Consider the following 23,015-nt stretch of genomic DNA (forward strand, 5'->3'; position numbering starts at 1 on the left):
ATAATGCTGCTGGCGCATAGGGGCTTGGTGAACCCTGGGTAATTCTTGGCAAATAACAGAGCCCAGACTCACACCTGTGTTTCCCACTTTCCCAAATTGTTGGGTCCAGTTGGACAAATGTGACCTACTGTAGTGTTGTCTTAAAAGTGCTTGTTTGACATCTGTCTATGGATGTTGTGAGCCTAATTATCTGGCTTTTATGTTTGTGAAAATGATAACTCTGAGGCAGAACGTGAGTTTGTTAGCTGCTTGGTGTCAACATTTGTAAAACCTCTTTATCTACACTAGGGAACTTTTGTGAAATATGTTGATTCTGTCTCTCGGGGAAAGGTTTGCTTGTAAAGGAGCCGAAGAGGCAGCAAAGGCTTTGCAGGGAAAAACAATTGTTGTGACAGATTTCCATGGGGGTGGGGATGTTAACAAGCACATTTTTCAGCTTGGGAAATCACAGGTGAAAATGGATTCTTTCTCTGTGTGCTTTTGTGCAATCTAAAGAGTGATTGCCTTTCCTCTGGTGTGAAATTCAATTCTCCGAACCAGCTATGAGAGGATGATAATTGGTTTTAAAGACATTGAAACCAGGTACAGTACAGTGTGCTATGCATGGAAGGTCATCTCTTGCTCGGGACAGATTTGGCTTTTTCGTATCTCCACCCACCAGAGACAAGGCCACAGTCAAGCCCTTTAATTCACACAGTGAACAAAGAAAAAGAAACATTTCAGAATTCTGTGTACATATGCAATATGAGTGTGTGAATGTGAATATTTGCATGTATGTACAGTATACTGTAAACTGTGTTTTATTCTCTGGGGTAGGAACCTGTGAGGCGTACAGATTTGGAACATGAATTGGAGAGTCATCATCCTGGGTTAAGATGCTAGTTGAACTCTATTTCCCAAGAGAGCTTGCAGAGTAAGATGCCCTATAGAAAATTCTCGAGGGTTGAGGCACATGTGAAACCCATTGTGACGGCCTCAGAGTATTAGAGGATGAAGCTGTGTCTTTCATCTGTGCTGGGTGGGGAAGATCTGTTGGTAGGTAGGAGTCAGGTTTTTGAGCAAGAGTAAACCCTACGGAACTGAAACCGGCAACGAAGAGACTTCATTCTCTGGGAGAGATTTTGTTACGTCAGATGGTCTGTTTTGCTCTTTCCACCTTGCGTGAACTTTCTGCTCTAGAGGATGAGCCTGGCTGTGATTATCAACATCCTTGCCTGTGTCAGTAGGGTACATAATATATCATAGATAATAAGTAATTATTTAATTAGCCATGTCTGTTTCACAATGCCAGGAAGTAGAACTGCTTAAAGAGGCTGCTGTAAATTGGCACTTGTTGAGCATTGTGAAACAACTGGGACTAATTAATATTCATATATCCCAAATTCATAACAACTACAGCTTGCTCTTTATCAAAACAGTATTTATCAAAAACATAACCTGCAAATATGTTTTTCAAAGAACATAAGAGAAGAGAGGTTTTAGAGATTGCATTTTTAAATTCACTATCTACAGATTTTTTTAAATTAAAATTGAAAGGTTTGTATTTTGTAGACATTTAATGAGTGCTTCATTTTAGTCTCTAAATCACTCCATGGGGATGTTACAGAATACAAAAAATCTTCTTCAGTGACAGAAACATGGGTTAGGTAACAGTAAATGACATTTCAGTTTCATCTGTGCTTTGTTAAAGGACAATATCTAAAAGGGATCATAAAACATATTAATTGGCACTTTGTTTCAGATCTCAAACAAGTGCAAGCTTGTTTTATTTTGTTTTCCTTTAAAAATTGTGATGTTTATCTTTAGCTCTATCTAAGAGTATTGTAAGCTATTGATTTAGAACTTAAATAGTCACACACTGCTGTGTTCTTACTATCTCTTGATGTGTGGCCATTAAGATCTATTTGTTAAAATAATGTTGAGATTTCTGTGCCGTATTGATTTATCAATTTCCTTGTGACTGTTGTGAGAGATGCAGATCTATTTGGATTCTAGGTCACTGACTAGACCATAACTGGGTAAACTTTGAGTCTTGATGCATGTTTTTTTCCTTTTCACCAGTGCTTTTGACAGGGTAAAAGTTTGCTTTTGCAGAAGTAACTGAAAGGACTGGTTTACTTGCAGTTGGGGTGCATCTGTTTGTGTGTGTTTGTGTACGTGCTAGTGTCAGGTCACTTATGTGCATGGTTGCTGTAGAAACCAAGGACAGAGTTAATCTGTTGGCTGGATTTGCTGTGCAGATTGAGCCAGCGAGTGACTGTGTGTGTGCATGTGTGCACGCGCACGCGCGCACACTCAACAGCATATAGAGGAAGTGCACTCTGTTACCAGCTCAAGAGTTATTTTAATGCAAGCACTCACATCGTCTCTCTCTCCCACTCCCCCCTACTACGTTTTTCTCTCTGGCTTTTCCACTCCAGCAAGTCTGTTACAGTAGGCCAGCCGTCTCCTATCTCCTTCCAAGAGATTGATCTATACTTTTTAATTCTTTAAATCACTTGGAGTTTACAGGACAAAAGAAAGGTTGGATGATAAACACTCTCTCTCCTCAGAGACCAGGTTGTATGAATATTTTTTACTATTGAGTCTTGTAAAATCGTTGTTTTAAATTGGTCTGGGAATGCATTACTGTCTTAGTTTTTGAAGCCGCAGAACTTATTTCTTTAGAGGTCTCTAATATTTACACTGATACTGTACGTGGCTGTACACTGAATATAGTGACTACCACAAAGATTTAAAATTCTGCAGTGGGACTGATTTAATTTAAATTGTTTTTTTTTTTTTAGAAATGCTTTTGCATCAAGGTACAAAAATATAAAACCAGGTTTGTTTTTATAGTGCAAGCAATAGTGTACTTCTGTGTTTCTGGGATGGTTTTTAGCAGTTCCTCTGTTAATGAAGATGAGTGTCATTGTGCTTAAAGATCCATTTTAAAGCAAATGGCGAAACGCTTGACATGTAGTGCGTTTAGAGCTACTCCTTTGGGGAATTTGGAATTTTACGGTTTGACTTTGTGAAGTATGAAACTGTCATGTTCCACATAGGGTGATGCATTTTTGTTTCCACTTTGATTCTTAAAAAGCCAGGTCCACTTTATCGAATAAGTTTTATTCAAAACAAAGGCCAGTTTTTCTAAGACATCAATCAATGATGTACAGATCTCAGGAATCAGTGTATATTATCTCAAGCGATGTCTATTTGTATCCTTTTGTGTAGCTTTATTGGGACAACTGAGCTGAAGAACCTTGTTCAGGAGAACGACAGGAGTGTCGCTCCTGAGATTCAAACCCACAACCTTACAGTCTCACAACCACTGCTCCCAAAATCAATTTATTATCAAGCTGCAGAGTTCAAGTAATTTCTAACTAATTAATGTAAACTACTAGGTACTGTGTTCAAGTTGTTGAAGATGAAAATCGATACAATTTCAAAACCCCAAAGAAAGCAAATAGTTTGAAATGTTTTTGTGCAATTGTTGTGTGAAGTAATTGTACAAATTTGAAAAGAAAAACCTAAAAACACTGATTCTTTAGTGCTGCTTTAATTCCTTGCAGATGATAATGTTGTGTTTACAGTGTAGAGGATTAGAGATGGGGAGAAAATACTGCAGAGGCCTTTTGTGTGTTTTTTCTTTTCAAACTGGTCCCAATGAAGCTCTAGCAAGAGGGAGAGAAATGCATTCTTCTATTTTTTAGGGCAGGGCAGTGGTTTAGCCTATCAATTTAATAATTTCAAAAAAAGTTCTTTTTTCAGTGCCTGAAAAAATACTTACTGAAATGCTGGTCAGAGAACTGACCTGTGTTTTTTATCCTTGTGTGAGATGGTCACAGTGCATTCTCAAGTAATTAACAGACATCAATTGCTAGGTGTAAAATGTATTCCTTTGTGGTTTATTTTCTTAAGACATAATCATTGTGTCGTAATATGCTTCTTGGTAATTAAAGAAAACTACTTCTGGAAACAGTAGTTTGAGTAGGTTCTGGAAATACTAGTTCTAGAAACACTTTTTACAAAAGAAATAATACTTCCATATGCATTTCATGCATTTTCATGCATTTCATTATGTGTAACTGGCAAATACATTTACTGGTACAGTAGTACAGTATGTATAAAAATAAAGGCTTGAGTAGTTTTTCTGTTGGAGTGTATACCTAAAGTCTCATTTTATGTATAATATAGCTGTAATAAGTTTGTGGTGTCTCACATCTTTTTGGAAAGGAAACCAGGGCAATAGTGAGTTATTCCAGAATATTTTAATGTTGAATTAATAATTTGCACAGGATTACTATACCATGAAATCCCCCAAATATTCAATACTGAGTTGGATAGATATTTATTTTTTACATTTATTGAATAAATGAATAAATGAGAATCATCTGCATATACAGTAAGCTTTGAACCTAAAGTAAGTTTCCTTCACAATGCTAGAGTACAATGCTAAAAGGTTTTCTTTCAAAAATAAAGATTAGAGGTGTGATCAGATAATGCTATGGTTCATCTGGTAAGAAGCGATCTGTTGCTCAGTTATTACGATCGGTTTTCCAAGACCATTTTTAGTACAAAATGCACCCTTCACTGACAGACGTTATGATAATAAAATAACCACAAGTAGTTTGAATAATATAATGTTTAAAATGAAAATGTTTACACGTTTCCCAAGAGTTGTTGTCTGTGATGGCTGACTGGGTTGCAGACTCTTGGTTGTGCTCATTCTGCATTAAATCATGAACTGTGGGCCCTGAAATGTATTGGAAAGTTTTATTTGGTAGGAGAGTTATGCTCTTGGTTTTCCTAGATAATTCTAAGATCAAAGCTTTGTGCTCAGCTTTGTTCCTTTGTATTGTGACCAGCTTTAAGGTTAATCAGGTTTTTTAGTTCCCATTAGTACGGGGAGTGTCTTACTACCACCTCCTCAGAAAACCTTAAGAGAAGTGGAAAGCATTGTAAGATGTGCACAGAATAAAATATAATAGTGGTAAGGGAAACTTTTTGGTTTGTGGCGTTGAACAGATCTTGTCGGGGAAAAATCAAAGGACGAAATTTGGCAGACACATTTAAAAGAAAAAGGAATGCTTATCTACAGTATGTTCTCCAGATATTTTCCAAGTATTACAAAATATTAACAAACCTTTTGTGGTCTTGTATAGCCCATGATTGGTTCCATTTTGGCAAACGGAGAAGGTTTGTCTAAGAGCAAGAGATCGTTGCAGTTTCCGTTTTTCTGTTCCAGTTCCACCCCACACCAAGTTTATAGAGCTTTGCTAATGATTAAACCCGAGATCTTCCTGCTGACAACTTTTTGTGCACCCGGACTGAATTTATTTCCGAAAAAGAAATTGTTTGCGCACTGCAGAAGGAGGAGAGTTACTCTTTCAAAATGCATCCGTCTCCGTTGCTGTTCACTCATTCTGCCTTGGAAGACGGAGGTTTGTGTTCTTCAGGAGAATTTCCCTGTGTTCATAACCCAGATCTTCATACAGTAGTTCTCAAGGTAGGTTTTAGTTGAATGCCCTTTCTGCGGACATGCAAAGCCCACAGCATCCAAATACAATGCACTGCTCTTCTCTGACAAATGAACCCTTTTTTCTGCCTATCATTAGAAAGTTGTGAATATTAATAATTAATGCAATTGTATAATGCCTTTCTTCCGAAAGGATCCCAGTGTGAACACGGGAGGGAACCCACTTCATCCACTGCTCAAGTGCATCAACCCCCTGGTTGCTAAACCAGCATTGTGCCGGCAGCCCCATCGAGCAGCAGATCAAGTAGAGGAGTGAGAAATAGCTTGCCTGTAGAAGTAAGAGGGAGCTTGAGGCAGATCCAAAGTTGAACTTAGCTAGAACATCAGGATTAACACCTTGCTCTTACAGTATAGACCGTGTCATGAGGTTTTTAATGACCAAGTATTCAGGACCACAGTTTAACTTCTCATCTGAAGGATGGCTGTTCCTCCAGCACACATGCTGAGGGTTTGGTGTGGGAACATTCTCTGCAGAGTGCAACCTGGTTCTGTGTCACCATGACCAGAAGCTTCAAGAGGGTTTCAGGAGCAGTTGTGTCTTGGGTTTGCTTCTAAGGATTTGAAGTGGTTATAAAGGGTAGATAAGGTGGTAGTGTGCACTGGAAACACCATTACATTGTGGGGAAGTAAATGGAATTAAGCTTGGAGAAAAAAAATTTGAAGGTTTGAAAGTTTTACCAGAGGAGGTTCTTGGGTTCTTGTACAGGGAAATGGCCTCAAAGAATTGAATCGGTGTCTGTGTTTCTGGAATGTTACTGTGTAACAGCACACACATGCTGTAGTATCTAGCTACATAGACTGAATAAACCCTCAGATTTGAATACCTAGTACCTAGCCTAGTACAGAATGGTTATTTTTAACCTTGACAAAGATCAGAGACATTTTCAAGTTGTACTTAAGTTTGGGAAAGGTCCGATGCTTAAAGTGAAGCATCATGTACAAGTATGTACTGAATGGACCTCACACAATGGTCACTTAACTAGAAGTCTCCTGGGTAAAATTAATTTTTCCCAGAAAACTGTTGATTTGAGATTTTTAATCTGGATTGGATGTCTTTATTATAGGTATTGTAGTGCTCTTTTCCATTAAAAAATATACATGATACATAATATAAAAAGTACATTAATATTTAAACAAAGGTGGTGGATAAGCATTTGAGGTGACAAAAATGCAATTTAGCCTTCTTTACAAAACTCATGTTCAATTCTCTGTTGGATACTGTTTTTAATAAGTCATTTCAAATAGGTGGTTTGGGCTTTGGGCTTTTAACCTAACTTTTCAAACTCCTTAATGGTGTTGACAAATCAGAGGCACACGTGTATACTGTGGATTTAAAACTGACTTGTTTAAGGGTTGAACAAAATGCCCAGTCAAGTTGTTGCCCAGCTTCTTTCAAGAAATAGCAGGATGCAATTCTTGGATCAATTAGCTACTAACTACCAGATGGACTCGATGGGATAAATGACCCCCTCTCATTCATAGTAACATGTATGTTCTAATTTGGTTACCAAAATCATTTTTTGAATAATTCATTATTTAAATCTTATTGGCTTGAGACTTTGGCATGAAAGCTTTCCTCTCAAGTGATGCTTGGCCATTTAAAATGTTTTCTAAGCAGTTTGCAAACCAGAACATAAATTTGCATGACTGTTAATACAAAACTCAAATTATGCTGTTTCTCTAAAACCCATTCAGCTGTAGCAAAAGACATATTGCTTTGCTTTTGTTAATTAATAGCCCATGTTTTTTTTAATTATGATGCTTTTCTCATGCCCTGTTGCCCTGGCATGTTGAGACACTCTCGAGAGAGGTAATGCCTTCTCTGTAATATTGAAGATATTGTGTTGCCTAGAAGTCTTTTACTGGTTTGAATTTTAGTTAGTCCAGCTGGCTAAAGGTAAGCCTTATTTCAAACACCCTTAATCTGCTGATCAGCCATGGAGTTGTATTGGAGAGAAATTGTCAGGTTTGTGGTTACGATAGTTTGCTATCAGACAAACCTTTTTAGTCTTCATTTCTCAAAATAGATGTGGTTTTCTCATTTGAAAATTCATGCTCATGATCCTTTTGATTTGGTCTGCTCAAGATGTAGCCCTGCAGGCTGAATCAGAAGCAAGCCAGTGTCTGTGTGGAAGCTGGTGGAATATTTAAACAGAGTTGCAGTGAGACTATAAATATTTTGGTATGTCTGTGCTGTACCAGCCTACCTGACAGTTCCTTTTCGTATTCTGCCAGCTTCACGAGAAAGTCTCTATAAAGTAGTGGATGAGTCACCATGCTGGAGAGCCAAGCTTGGGTTTCATCTTCTCAATGTTGCCTGAGGTCACCTGATAAGACTGTAGCATTTACGCCAAGGAACTGTGTATTTGTGCTCTGCTGTCCTCCCTATAAGCTTTGTACAGTGCAGAAGATAAGGGGAATGGAAACAAGCCAGGTTCAGGATGTTCGATTCAGAACAGCTACGCGTGATGACTTCTCAGACATTAATTTTTCCGGAATATTTTAATGCAACTCGCTAACGAATGCCACACATTGTAAAAGCATTGCTCCCTTCCCTGTTTTGGTGGGTAAAATTAAGAGTACATTTCATTCTATATCGGATTTCAATGATATATATTCCATTATGGATCTGTGCAACATGATAAGCTTTCAGATTTATTTTAGTTTTGTGTTAGAAAGGTAACCTGTACATCTGAGAGAGAAACCTGCGTGTTGCTATGATGGTAAGGGTTAAAAAAAACTGGGATGTGAGCCGTGTTGTTCTGCACACCAAAGTAATGTCTTGAGAATGGAATTCTGTGTTTGTGAAGGAGGCCATAGCTGATGATATGTTCAAGCTATCTAACATTGTACCTGTTAAAGAACAGTGCAGTACAGGCGGTCAAGATTCCTTGCTCTGCGTTTACACAGCTTGTAAATCTGCTCGATTTGTTGTTCTTGAGAAACTTTGTGGTCTCTGGAAATCATAGTGCTTCCTCATGGGGATTTGTTTTTCTTTTTTGTCACCTTAGATGAAGATACAGGACATAAAATATCCAATAAATAAAGCCTCGCTCCAACAGCCTCTGTCTGCAGTTATATAAATCGTTATTAAGAGTTGAGACCTTTTAATTTGTTTTTTTTTACATGAACATTTTAAAGCTGTATCATAGATTCCCCTGGGCTGCTGTTTTGTTCTGTGGATTGTTTCTGATGAGGATACTGTACGTCTCGAATTCTATGGAGGAGAAAGCAGCAGCAACTGTAATTTCGTGCTACCTTTCCATCAAGAGTGTTGAATATATTGTACTTTTTTAAAATGAGGGCTTTCAACTCTTCCTTGGTTTTCCCCTCTCCCCCTACCAATTGGTATTCCACTGGCAGAGGCTGGTTCAATGGCATTTTTCAATGAAACTGTATTTAGAAAAGAAATTAACCTCATTATCTCCTGTGGTAGGAAACTCATTAATTTAATTTAGGCCATCATATTTGTCGACAGGCTTGTTTATAACATCTAAGGTTTTATGTTTCAGAAGCAGTTCTCCGGGCTTAGAGTGGTTGATTTTCAATGAATTTCTTCTGAATTATTTGAGTTTTTCTTTGTTTTCAATCTGTTTTAGGACTAACCTGGTCCTGGAATGCATTTATTTTAAAGCTGTCTGGTGTAATTTTATTAGTGTGGCTTTTTTTTTAATTTGCCAATGTAGCAGCTTAATGATTCCTATTGCACAAAATATAAAAGAAAATACTTAATAGCCAGTCTCTTGCTTCCTAGTGATCCTGGTACAATATAGTCCTGTTGACAGCTTTGGATGTTTATTGCAGATGTTGTTAATTTTAACTGTTATTCAGGAAATGTCCCTCTGTCACTCATTTTTATTAATTAGTGATACAGTACATCTCTGTCATCAATTAGTATAATTGCTGTTATATATTAGAGCAAAATTATAGGAATATTGGATGAGCTTAACATATTGAAATACTGCTACTAAGGAAATGCTTCTTTGAGTCATCATGAGAATTAATTGCAGAAGCTGGGAAGGCTGTGCAGTCTGTTGCCTTAGCAGTGTGTTTCATACCATATGCATCTTTGTGATGACACATCTTCCCCCATGGCTTTTAATTACCGAAGCTGGCTTTTTAAAAAATAGCAACTTAATTGAAGCATCTTTGTCTGTTTAATGTAAATATAATAATGTTCTGACTGAAGAGCTCATGTCAGTGATAAGTAAGTAATTCCCAGTTGAATAAGCAATCTTCTGAAACATTAGAGCTGTTTTTTTATTTGCTGTTATAGTTCCGGTGTATGTACTGTATATCTAGAAAAAGCTTATGGATAATATAGCAAAATAATTCATTTGGATCTGAATTAGCTTTTGCTGTATCACTACACTCCTAATTCCACTGCATATGCAAGATTCTGTATATTTTAATTAATATTCATGCCCATTATTTGTTCCTGAAACAATGTCCCACAATTGTGGAAGATCTGCTGTTAAAAAATGAGATTAATATTTTGTTTTCGGTTTCTGCTAAACTCTGGGACCACATTTCACAGAGCATAGGGCAGTCTTACTCTTCTGAAAGGCTTCTAAGGGTAGCACTTGCTGGTGAATTATTCAACACAACTGCCGTAGCACTCCAATATGAGGTGCTGCATAATGGTTTTAAGGGGGCAATTCTGGTGCTCGTTTGTAATTGAGAATTCCACAGTGCTGGTAGTATTTTCAAGTGAAGTTCTGTTTTTGTATGTCCCTTATTATACTGGAAGGAATCCCCAGCCCACCCCAGCGAAATGTTATTTGTTGCATACCACAAATTACCCTTGTTCATGCGCTGGGAGTCCATATTGTCATCTTTCACAATTCTAGAATCCTTGCAGTCAAAGAGCCCGTCTCTCCCAGATCTCCTAGGAAGCCGTTCTAGAATGGCACGCCAGGTCGGGATCTGTCACAAGAGACTGGGCTGAATCTTGCCGTGTCTCTCTGGATGTTTTCTCAGGTCCTCCCAGTGACGTGATGTGCTCCACACAGGCAGCCTCAGCATTTCAGAAGCCAGGGGAAAGTGTGTTCTGATCAGAGTTCAAAGGCTCCAGCAGGCCTGCAGCAATGGGGTGCTGTCCCCTGTGTGTACCTCTCGAGTCAACAGACCAGTAGTCAACAGGATAGAAAAGCAGCTGAACAGAACTGGCAGCGTTTTTTTTGCGTATGTTGTTAACTTAAGCTGCTGTGCAATAGGTAATAAGAGCTCAAGTGTTTATCTGAAATAATATGCTAGGCTGCGATTTCCTTAGAGCAGCAATGGTCACCCCTCCCCCCTTCCCCAATGTACTGAAAGCTACTGTATTGCGTGTTTTCTTAACAGTTTAAGCTGAAGAGGAAATCATTTCTATACTACGAATAATATTATTGCACCTACATTACTGTACATCACAGTGATATTTATTTCCAGGTATAATGTGTGTCATAATGTACTGTATATGTGTTTTATTTGTTGTTTGCAAGCTGTCAAAGGGCATTGGTGATCCCAGAGTTGGAACGGCAAATGCTAAGTATACAGTATTATGCTATACACTACCTGTCCCCTCCTGTATTGTACAGCAGTACTGGATCTTGACTATTCAAATGTGAAAGGCTATTTCAAGCCTTTTACTACTTGTCTTGAGTGCCTGTAGTAGTAGAAGACAGATTTGACTGGTCACCACAGTGGAGGTCCTTAGGACTTCACCTCTAGCATAAGAAGGACTGTCCTCTCAAAGTTTTAATGAAGCTGCTAATGTAGCTGGATTGCTGTAACTGGATTCAGTCTTGTCGAGTTTGACAATACAGCACATTAGTTTACATTCAATATGCTACCAAATGCATAAGCCTTTTCTAATAACTTTTATCCTTGAACAACATGTTTAGATGATGTGAAATGGTTTATCTTTTCCATATTGCTTCTCCCTTAGGGGGAAATTTGACAAATTCTTGGATTTCTCTCAGGCCCCTCATATAAATGATCATGTAGCAGCCCTGCCTCTGCTGTTAAATGTTTTTTTTTTTGTTTTTGTGGAACATGTTCCCACTAATTCTGTTGAGATGACAGCTGCTGGAGGCTGCCCATCTTTGGATTTTTTTCCCTCCTCTCCTATGAATCCTTATACTGCCTGAGTAGAATATAAACTGAGGAGACATTTTAGGAGTCCTGCCTTTTTTGTTTATTAAAGATGTACACAATTCCTCTGCCTGAGCACTTCCCCCAACTCGTGGTCATGGGTAAATGTCAAGACAAACTGATCCACCGAGTGATTCATACTTTTGTTCAACTTGCTCATCATGCTTCTGCATCGCTGATTAAGACTGCAACCATACTCTGATCGTATAAGCGTATGTTTCTTCAGCGTCTGTTACTTTTGGCTTGATCTTGGTGGCTATGAAAAAAGAAAGCAAACACCTATGCACTTGTTTTTGTTATTTTTGGTACACCAGTTACTTCTGAAACCAGAATAAGTTGTGGTGGCCTCATATGTGTGCACCTCTGTGCATGCAAAGCATTTACTTTTGTGAATAAATTCACCCAGGGGAATGCTTTTGAACTCTGATTGCCAAATAAACATACTGTAGCATTCCTTATCCTATGATGGAAATCGGAGCTTCATTCATTCCTGCAATTCATATTACTGGGTAGTGATGGGGTGATAGATAAGACTTTATTGATCCTGAAGGTGTAACAGCAGCCGAGGCCAAGACAAGCAAAAACAGACATCAGAATAGACTAAAGATTAAAATAGGTACAGCAATACAAAATAAAATAAATAGTTAGGTGTGTGCAAAATATGCAAATATTCACTGTAAAACAATAAAATATGTGCAAAAATATTTTGAGCTGGTGGGTGATTTTACCACTTGAGGAGGGGTTTTAGAGATGGGGTGGTGTGGAGAAAAAATAGGAATTTCTCTTTTATGTGGTTATGTGTTCATTGTTTCCCCCCACGCAAACATGCACAAAGCTTTTGCTCAGGAAAATAAATTCCTGGGCAGTGAATAGAAAACTTAAATAATACACTTTCCAAAACAACAAAAAATGAAAAGAAAGTGCTTCTTCCAATTGCATACATGTCGTAATGTAATTTATCCTCATTTGAAGTTCAATTATTCTTTTTATGTGTTTTGTTCTCGCCTGGTGCATTGGTCCCATTTTGTGTCTCTGAATATTAATCAATGTGTTCTTTTTGTTTAGTAAGGGAAGGCGGAAACTCTCATTTTAGCCTTTTCTTATTATTCACAGCTTTGGGATACATTACATTTTTTTTCGTCTGTGAGAGAGGCTGTTTGCTGTAGGTTTTTTTAAATAGAATAAATTATCAATCAGATCAAAGCCTCCAGAGAGTTTTATTTATTTATTTGATTTAGATTTAAAAAAGGAAGGATTTTGCGTGGGTGTTCAGTGATGTTAACTAACAGGCCTGAGAATACGTTAAAACCAGAGTGCAAAGGAGATCCGTGCAGTAGTATGGTATATATTTTGAATGTAGAGTTAAAATGAATTTGTGAAATTTGTCCAAACCATTCACCCCTGAGAAATTAAGATAAAAATTTGAGTCCTCTCAAGGTAGATCTTTTGAAAGCAGATTGTTGTTCTAATGACTATAAATGTCTGCAAAAATCTGAAATTAAATTTTGATGTTTTGAGAGCCTAAAAAAATCTCTGAAGTTTGACTACATAAAAAAAGAATAACTGTCCATTTGAATGACTGATTGAAATAATCTTACTTTTTTAATGTTACTGCAGAGAAAGGTGCGTTCAGCTTCAAAGGCATTAATAATTGGGTCATTTGGGACTAGGTTTAGATGTCTACTTTGGCATTTAAGTGGGCTTATTAAGTGATTAGATTAGCTGCATTATTGAGCTACAGGTCTTCAGAGGTTCCTGTAAAAGATGTACTGCATCACTGAGCTTTCCAGCCATTTAAGAATAGTAGCATTTGAAACTAGCTGAGGTTAAGAACTAATGGTTTTATCAGTGCAGCAAAGTTATAGAGAATTACCTGTCCTAGAAACTGTAATGAGTTCCTCATCATTCTTCTGGGAAACCAGAAACTGGCTTCCAAATGAACACTAATTTATCACCACTTCTAAAATGTAAACTTTATGTAGTGGAAGAAACCTTGCATCTGTGCTTCATACATTTTTTTTAAAGTCTACTGACCGAGTATAGATTCTGTGCTTATGTAAGGACTTATTCTGCTTGTCACTTTAGTTTTTTATTTCCTGTATTTAATCTGGTTCACTTTAATGGATGGAGTTTGGTCTGTACTGCTGTGAACCGCCAGGGAGCTATTTACCTCATTCCCAGTTTCCATCTCTGGGTCTCTCTATACGTTTTTTTTTACTGTCTTAAGAATTTCACACGACATTCTACAAAAGGTCTGCGGCATGAGTGAGTGACCTACTGTAAGTTACTCTTTCAGAGAAGATTTCCTTGAAAATGGTGGATGGCATATATCGTCTTTACAGCCGCAAAGATTTGGCCCATGTCCCGCACAGCCTAAGGCGTCTTGACCTTGTGCAGATGTGACAAGCCAGCCTCACAAGTTGGTTCTACACTTGCTTTTTCAGACCTCAGGTACATGTTCCAAAACCTTTGAAAAAACTCAGTCGGCAGAAACGGGCCGGCTTCAACCCAGCCACTCACTCACTGGTATGACATAACTGACCTTTCAAAAGATGAAGCAGTGAGAACACTAACTGTGGTTTCCTGCAAAGCAAGTGCTTTCTATAGACCAGTGGAGGTGTATGTTTTGTTGCGTCTGCTTTATCTTACTATAGCTACTTAACCACACCAAAACCACTTTTGGCAAAATTAGGGTGTGGGATCCATGACATTTTAATGGCTTATCATAAATGCTAAGGTGTAGTAAATAATCTTGAATGTTGTAAATCAGAGGCAGTTATATCTTTTAAAGTATGCAATTGTAGGGCATTTATTTGCTACAAATACTGGGTATGATTATTAATTCAAATCTTTCTCTCCAGTTTGTCTTTTGAATAGATCATTGTGTTTGAAATGCAGAATTCCTGCAGTAATATATTATTGATGCTTGTATTTTTAAAATTGTTCACATGATCTCTTTAAATGAATTTAAACATGTACAGTATGTCAAGATCACACAAGGTACTCCTAAGATCAAGGAGTGCTCTTTTAGTTTTTGACATTTTTATTAGGCAAAGTTGATGAGGCTTCTTCTGTTGATGGCCTGTAATAAGTTAATTGGAAAATGCAGCAGCAAGAACACTGTTATTAGCCTGCACCCCACCTTGCCAATTTACTTTTTTATGTTTGTGCCAAAAACATTAATCTTAATCCTGGTAATGGATGAGGGCAACCCAGATCCTACTGTAGTTCACAAGCACAGATTGCAAAGAAGGACTATGGCTTGGGAAGAAAAGCTACTGTTGCAGCAAAAGCTGAACATAAACTGCAATCGGTGTGCCAAATTTAGCTCCCATTTTTTGTGGGTATTTAGGGTAGAATGCTGCTACATCTTACTTCTGCAATGGGATTATTCATTGGGTTTGTATCAGTGGTTCCCACCCTTGAACCTGAAAGAGCTTAATCTCCTTGCTTGTTCAGACGTCTTTTTCAGACATGATCAGTCCTGAGTATCGTACATACCCTACTTCAAGGGTACTGTTTTCAGCAACTTGAGAACACAGAACTTCACTCCTGATCTCCTCTTCTGGCTGGCCGTTATCTAGTAAGAAGCTCTTTCTAGTTGACTGCTTCATGATAAAGAGAAACAGGTGGGAATGATACAATCAGACATGCCAGCAATGAGTGTTCTGTCCTTTTGCTGACGTCCATTGACTTCATTTCTGGCTACACTCCTGAATGAGGGTGGTTCTGAAAGGCAGAGCTTGTTGTCTGGTTTGATATCAATTCCCAGTCCTGTTGGACCCTTTAAAGTGCTGGAAGCAAATTTAAAGAAAATTCCTCAAACAGAAAAGTGAAATTAATTAGCCTATGATGAACCCGGTTGGAGCAAAAATCATAGGAGAGCCAGGTTGGGTAACCACAGGACTCGACAGACGACTCTTGAGACAGTCCAGCTAAAAGTGTGACACATGTAGTCTGAAAGGGCTCAGTGCTTTTTTCAGTGGTATTTTTCTGGCTTGCTCAACAGAGTAAAGTTTTTACTATTTTAACAGATATAGATTAACTTGGAGTCAGAAGAATGTGCTCTTACAACTTTTTCTCAGAAGTATTAAACAACTTATCTGAGGGTTAATAACATCACATATATTAAAGGATCAGTTTATCCTGGGATATCAGGGCACATACTGTACATGCAAGCAATAAAAACCTTCCACTACTTGAGTAGTTTAAATGACAGCAGTGCAAATCATTTAAACAAGTGCACAAGGATGCACTTACATTACAGTACCGTCATTTGCACTTATTTTAATAGGGTCTTTAAAAGCTTAAAGTACTTAAAAAGTAGGTCTGTGATATTTTAGCACAAGATTTTTATCCTGGTGTCTATTCACAATGTCTGTAAAGCTGTGCAATGTTAAGTGATCAACCTAAGTTGATAACTCTTTTGGCAGTAACATACTCATTAGAATCCCATTTTCTACTTGCAACACAAGTCTGTTGCATTGGTTCAGACAATCGGCTCAGACAATCAGCAGCCACAGACCATCCTAGTAGATTAAATTCTCTCACTGGTAGTATTTGATATGGCGGCTTCAAAGGCATGACCTCTTTGTTTAACATTTGAGGTCTAAAGAATAGTACTGCATTCCCTGTAACAGTAGGAGCTGTTATTTACTTCTCTGATCTGTGCTGATCGACTGATTTCTGCGTTAACAGCTGTCACAGCAAGCACTTAAAAGGCCGGCCCTTAGCCACGTACCTCTGGGCGAAATGGATACGTTTTTCCGGCGGCACTTTAAGAGGAAAGAGGCCACAGCTGCTTGTGGGACCGCCCCCGAGTACTGCAGGCACAGACGTACCAGTGTGGCAGTGCCAACCAGCAAAGCCAGGAGACGCTCCAGCGCGGGGCTGCCCTCGGCCGTGCTGACTCAGAGGCGCCGCTCTAGTGTTCAGATGCAGGGACTTCCTGTGGGGCCAGCCGCTCGCTGCCCGGGAGGAAGCAGGCTGGTGAAGTCGCAGCAGGCACGGCGGCGGTCCAGCACCACCACGCCGTGCCTCAACCCGCGCTTCGCCGTGCGCAGGAGACGTGGGGGGAAGCTGCGCACCATAGACACCCACCTCCTGGGGCCCTCCATGCTGCTGGCCAGCCTGATCCAGATGACGGAGGAGGAGGAGGATGGGTCCCTGCAGCCCGGGGAACGCCAGCTCGCGATGCGGCGGGAGGGGAAGAAGAAAGCCCCGTCCTGCTCGGACTCGGAAGGCGACAGCCCCTGCACCAGCGGCTGTGAATCGGAGGCGGAGGAGGAGGAGGAGGAGGAGGAAGATGATGAGGAAGACGGTGCTTGCTGCTCGGACCGAGAGGACTGGAGCGAAATCTCGGTTTCCGACCGGGAGTTCGAAGACACGGCACTCCCCAGCCCGCAGGACCTGGAAATGTGTCGTGGCCTGGAGGTGGAGAACATCAACGCCAAGCCCCTCATCAGGGCCCCTCGGTGCCTTCGGAGGAACTCCTCCCACCTGCTGCCGGCTGAGGCTGTGTTTTACGGCAAGAGCTCTTACGGACTCTACGGGAAATATAGGAGAACTAGCCAGCGGCGCCGGTCCAGTGGTTCCTTGAACGCTGGCGGCAGCCGCAGAATTTCCACCATCTCCAAGGCTGGGAGCCCCTGGCCGGGGCGGGGGGTACCCTTACCCAACAGACGCTCTTCGGTGGCGACCCGGAGAGCCTCGGTATCCCTGTACAGGACCTGCTCCCCCTGCTGGAGGCCCAACGGGCGGAGGAGCTCCCTCAGCCCACTGCAGGGGATGTATTACGACCCCCAGCTCGAAACTTGGAGTGGGTTTCTCTCGTATGTAGACCATTACTTTCATCAGGGTCGCTAAATCTAGTCGGCCGCAGCATGTGACGTCAGTGTCAAGTGACAGTTTTTCATTTTAAATGAAAAGGTAGTCCTGTGTTGTTCTCGGGGAAACGCGTTGAGGCAGCAAGGTGTGTCGAGCTGAACTTTCCCGTGTGATCTGGAAGACGTGTGATCTAGTTCGAGCAATGACTCGCCCCTAAACCTGAAACACTTCACTCTCTGCCGCTGTTGGTTAACTAATGATATACGAGTCTGACCCCCAAATGTGTGTTAAAGTGCTTCAATTGGTAGGAGGGAAATAAATAAATCGACCAGTAATCAAATTCAGTTGAAAGTGAATGGTTGACTATGTTCTTGTGTTCTTAAATAGAAAATGCGGATTTTAGGTGCTCTCGTGCAAAGCTGCACTCTTATGACAGGCGTAATGCAAATCCAAGCAAGCACTTAGTGTTATTTCCTTTATAGCGGGATCCATCACTATGCAGTGTAGTTTTATATGTCATCACTTTACGGGCATTGCAGATATTTTGTGGGAACTGTAGGCAAAAAGGTTTCAACTTGTGCTGTCACAGTGCAGTACGGTGTGGGCTGTGAGAAAGGTATCGCTGCAAAGCGGTTGAATTCTTGTAACGGTTTTAAACTTGAGTGTTCTGCGTGAATAATCCATGTTACCAGTCGCCTTGTGATCAACAGAATATCCCTGTAGGCGAGTGGAAATAGTGACACCCCATGTTGAGTCCTGAGGTTTCAAGAGCGTTTAGTTTTGGAGTGCTACGATTGACTCTCACCTTATCTTTACATCAGAGTAGTTTCTGTATTTGTTCTCTTTCGCCATGTGCTTTTCCAACCTCTCAATTATGAATAAAGACTTAGGCACCAGAATCAGAATTTCTGAATAATTTAGATTTATTTCTTGGCCATTCCACAGAGAAGAGAGGGAGGAGGGTCTGATAGACTTTGATATGCAATCTGCAATAATCAGTTTTCAAATTCTTCCTTACTTGGAGGCTGTAGTTCCTGTGAATACAATGCTGTGTGTTAATGGGGTGTCATTAGCAGACATTCTACAAACACTGTTGTCTGCATCTGCCTTTCCTGTTTACAAAGTGAGTCACCCATCCCATTGATTATTGAACCAGCAGCTCACAGAACTGTCGATTAAAAGGTCACAAAGGGTGAAAATAGAGATAGCTTAGTTGCTTGTAACTAATGATAAAGATACCGTATATGAGAGGAGTAGAGGCTGGGGTGGAAATGGGAGGAGGGGGAGGGCAATTCCAGAGATTTAAAAAAAAAATCTGGAATGTCAGACTACAGTGTTACTTATGCGAAATTCAAGCAAAAAAAAGTAAGTTACTATACGTTGCTGTCAGTTAAATTCTGCATTTCTACTGAAAGTATTTATGCACTTTCTTCCTTTGTTCTCTCCATCCCAAAATAAGTTAAGTTAAATAATAAAATGGTTATTACTACCCCATTATTAATATTAATATTAATATATAATAATGGGGCGGAGCAGTGGCTCTGTGGCTCAGGATCTGCGCCTGTGACTGGAAGGTTCCCGGTTCAAATCTCGCGGCTGGCAGAGGAATCCTACTCCATTGGGCCCCTGAGCCAGGCCCTTAACCCCAACTGCTCCAGGGGCGCCGTACAATGGCAGACCCTGCACTCTGACCCCCAGCTTCTCTCCCTGTCTGTGTGTCTGTGTCTCCATGGAGAAAAGCTGGGGTCTGTGAAAAGACAAATTCCTAATGCAAGAAATTCTATAGGGCTAATAAAGAAACATTATTATTATTATTATTATTATTATTATTATTATTATTATTAAACTTTCATAAAAATGCAATGTGGTGGCTTTGCTGAGCTTTGAGCAGCTTCGAGTTATTGCTTTGCAAGCCCCTGGATAAAGCTCTTACCAAGGGAGACACTTCTGTGACATGTGTCGTTTCAGGAAAGCGATCGCGAAATCGGGACTCCAGCATCTCGTGGCTCAGCCGGGGGCCTCGGCCGCAGTGAAGGGCGACCCGGACAGGGAGATCCGCAGCACGGTGGACTGGAATGTGAGTTCTCGAACGCCGCCGGCGCCGGAGTCGCACTCTCATCAGGAGCCGTTCTTCAACCTCATAGACCAGGGTCGGCCGTCCCTGCTACTTCTATTGAGCCAATAAATGGATTTCCGAGGACATGAGATGATGTGTTTTCAACTGTCGAGCCTATTCATTTACTCAACTAAAGACACACATCATTTGGAGTGTGGACAGACTCCTTCCTGGGCAACAATTGATCATTCCTAATGCTGGTGGACAAGCTGATAGCTAATTTGACCAATGTCTTAAATTTGGTCCATTTGGACCTTAGTTATTGATCAATAAATCGATCTTCGGTCCTTCCTCAGTATCAAGGCTGGCTTTGTGTGTTGCCTAGTTTTAAAAAACAAACCGTACCCTTGAAATGTCAAGAGGATTTGATATACGGTATGCAAAAGGCTATTGGATACCCATACTTCTATGAACGCTTTGCATGTTTTAGTCTGACAAACACCTGAAGTGGAAGAGTACTTTGGCAGTGTTTCCTTGAGTCAGACGAAACTGTGTGGATGAGTACAGGGAACAGTTGCTTTCAAGACGTGATTTGTGAATAAGAGCTGTTGGTGCTCAGAGGGGTTTGGTCTGTGTTCCCCGCACATGTGTTTCAATTTAGAAATGTTTTGAAGGCTGTGCTGAGTCATAGGCAAAGTGGCGCAGAAAAGACTGCTATAAGTGAAATTAGTGCCATTGTTGCTATAGCAGAATCAATAGTAATATTTAATGTTAATAATATGTCTATTCCCACTGGTATCTATGGGTATGTTTAACAAGATTGTTGTGAATAGTGCTTTTCCAAAACATATAGCACACTTAGTCTGTGAAGAATTTGAATATTCATGTCTTAAACCTACAGTATGACTAACTTACAGTAAATGCTGGTCGTTCCACAACTCTCCTTGGTGCCATGCCTTGGTTCAGGCTAATCTCTGTAGGCAAATGGGTGCATCAACAGCCCTTCGAAAAGACTGCTCTGAAGAAAAGCTTCTCATTGTCTGTTCCAAATGAACCTGCTTCTCAAGTTGTAATAGTGTTTTTTTGACTGCAATATTTTTTTAACAGCATTTCAGTTAATATCAACTTGAACACTTATCTGTCATTTTCATCTGATCACAGCAGGAAGTAACAATTTTATTTTTGCTGTTGCCACGATATGAAGAGTCTTCCTATTTCCCTGTGCATTCGTCACAACATACGGACTTCTGTGTACAGTGCAGAAGGCCCAAAAATATTGAATGCATTTTCTCTCAAGAGCAGTGATTCACTTCTGTCACCCATCTGTTCTGATGATAATTTGCAACAGTAATGAAAAAGGGCCTTTTCTAGCATGCATTTAATGATTCAGTTCTTTGAAAACTGTTTATTCAGCAGCTATTTGCTTTTAATCCTCTGATAATTACACCCTTTTGAAGTTAAATAAGATAGCTTTGATAAGAAGCATGATAGGAAAGGTGTGGCAGTTCTGGGACTTGGCTGCAGATCTACAACACCCCCTCTATCTGGGCAACCAGATTAATCTCTTCTCCCACTTGTGCAGATGGAAAACTATTATTTTTTTGTCCTCAGAAATTGATTTATTTGAGGGTGATCGATAAAAACTGCTGGACTGTCAATCTCCAGGAACAAGAGGTGTCTGACCCTGGTCTACAAGGGTTAAGAATAACTCTCAGTGAGGACTCCACTTCTTTATCTTTCTTAAGAAAGATTAATATGAACTGTAAAGGAGCCTGGAAAATATTTTAATGAAAAGAAATTTCCTTTCATGGCAGGAAGCTTTTCTGTGCCACTCCTTTTTGTCCTTGAATTCACGGATGTAACTGAAATTAGTACCATTATTGCTGTAGCAGAATAATTAGTCATTGTTCTGCTATATTAATGTTTTTAGACTTACTGGTATCTATGGGGATGAGTAACAAGACTGTATTGTGGATGGTGCTTTTCCAAAACTTACAGCACACACAGTCTTTAATATTTATATTATTCAATGTCTTAAACCTATAAATAGTTTAAAAGCTTCTCTGCAGGAGTGGTTGGAGGCGGTCTCCAATGAAAAATGAGATTAGGCTTTTGAGGTTTTTCTTGTTTTTGTGCTTTCCTTCATCTGTCTTTTTTATGCAGGAGAATGCCCTGTATGGGGAGCACATCTGGTTTGAGACTAATGTCTCAGGAGACTTCTGTTATGTTGGAGAGCAGCACTGCATTGCTAAAGCACTGGTGAGTGATCTACATCCTTCCCCTCTTCTATTCATAAGAGGCTGTTTAGAATTATCCAGTGTATCTTCTTCTAGCTGTTATGGAATAATACCAAGGAACTGTGAGAGAGGCACCAAGGGACGGAGTTCTGTTCCTGTGAATGAAAACTCCATGTCTGTGCTATTCTCAGTCCTCCACTCCAGGATGTATAATTCTTATTGCAACAACACTTGACACTCCAGTGTAAGGATGTGCATCATACTGTATACAGCGAAGCACGCAAAACCACTGGACACCTTTTGAACGCTTCCGTTTAATACTCAAGATTTGCTTGGCTTGAAAGCCAAATGTCAGCCGAAGAACACTTTTCGGTTTGCAATGACCAATCTTAAAGGCCACAAATGAAATGTCACAAGATGGGAGTGTGTCGCTTTGCAGCCCAGGAATGAGCATGCATACAACTGCTTGCTTTTTGCAAAATGTGCCATTTTTTTAATGAATCTTGGTTTTGTTTTTGCAACATGCTATTATGCAATGCGTATGATTTGCACACTGGTGTGTCTCTGTGTTAAAGAGTTAGTATAAACTTACAACAGCTGCAAATAAATGCCACATTATGCTTCCCAGCTACAGGTACTTTATCTCTGTAGATAATGCACAAGTTACTGTGCAGTGTTTACCATATTGACAAAAGATTGTGAAACATGATTGCTGCTTTAATAGTGCCATGCCTATTGATATGAGAAAATGGAACGGATGTAAGGAGGCTTCAAACTGAGCTACTCTAATGGTGTTATCACAAGTTTAAATGTTTTAGAGCACTGAAGAACATTGATGCCACCTGGAAAATGAGAATTTGTACTCAGTAAACAGTATTTCCCACTGAGTTTGTCAAGACGGGCAGCTGAAGAAACAACAATGGGGAAATCTGTTGTAAAGTGAGCTGGCATTCAGTGCTTTTCAGGAGAAAGGTATTAGATTATACTTCAGCTGCAAAACTGTGAATCTTTTCTAGAGTTAGAGACTCCTCTAGTGGCTAATGCAGCATACTACAGAATGTATTTTTGAAAGAAAAAAGAATTAAGACACTGCCATCTAGATGCTTAACTAAATATAGATAAGTTTATTAGGTCTTGTTTTCTCTTCTGAATGCCACACAGTAGTGTAATACTCTTTAGTCTGAAGTTCTCTAAACAGCTCAACCCAGGTCATTTTCTAGATCCCTTTTAGGGCTTTTTT

General features: G+C 39.9%; 1 protein-coding gene across 14 annotated transcripts in view; it reads left to right on the forward strand.

The window, feature by feature from the left end:
- dgkza (diacylglycerol kinase, zeta a) overlaps positions 1–23,015 on the forward strand; it is a 174,900-nt gene that overhangs the window by 78,592 nt on the left and 73,293 nt on the right. For 10 of the 14 annotated variants that reach the window (XM_015338587.2, XM_015338592.2, XM_015338595.2 and 7 more), the window contains exons 1-4: positions 2,337–2,559; positions 16,355–17,487; positions 19,451–19,559; positions 21,702–21,797. In XM_015338587.2, the coding sequence (XP_015194073.2) occupies positions 16,409–17,487; positions 19,451–19,559; positions 21,702–21,797 (1,284 nt within the window). In that variant the 5' untranslated portion in view covers positions 2,337–2,559; positions 16,355–16,408. Of the gene's footprint in view, positions 1–2,336; positions 2,560–16,354; positions 17,488–19,450; positions 19,560–21,701; positions 21,798–23,015 lie in introns of those variants that run through there. The other 4 variants (XM_015338596.2, XM_015338600.2, XM_015338597.2 and 1 more) reach the window with 1 other exon arrangement.

Source organism: Lepisosteus oculatus, chromosome 21, assembly GCF_040954835.1.
Source record: "Lepisosteus oculatus isolate fLepOcu1 chromosome 21, fLepOcu1.hap2, whole genome shotgun sequence".
Classification (NCBI taxonomy): domain Eukaryota; kingdom Metazoa; phylum Chordata; class Actinopteri; order Semionotiformes; family Lepisosteidae; genus Lepisosteus; species Lepisosteus oculatus.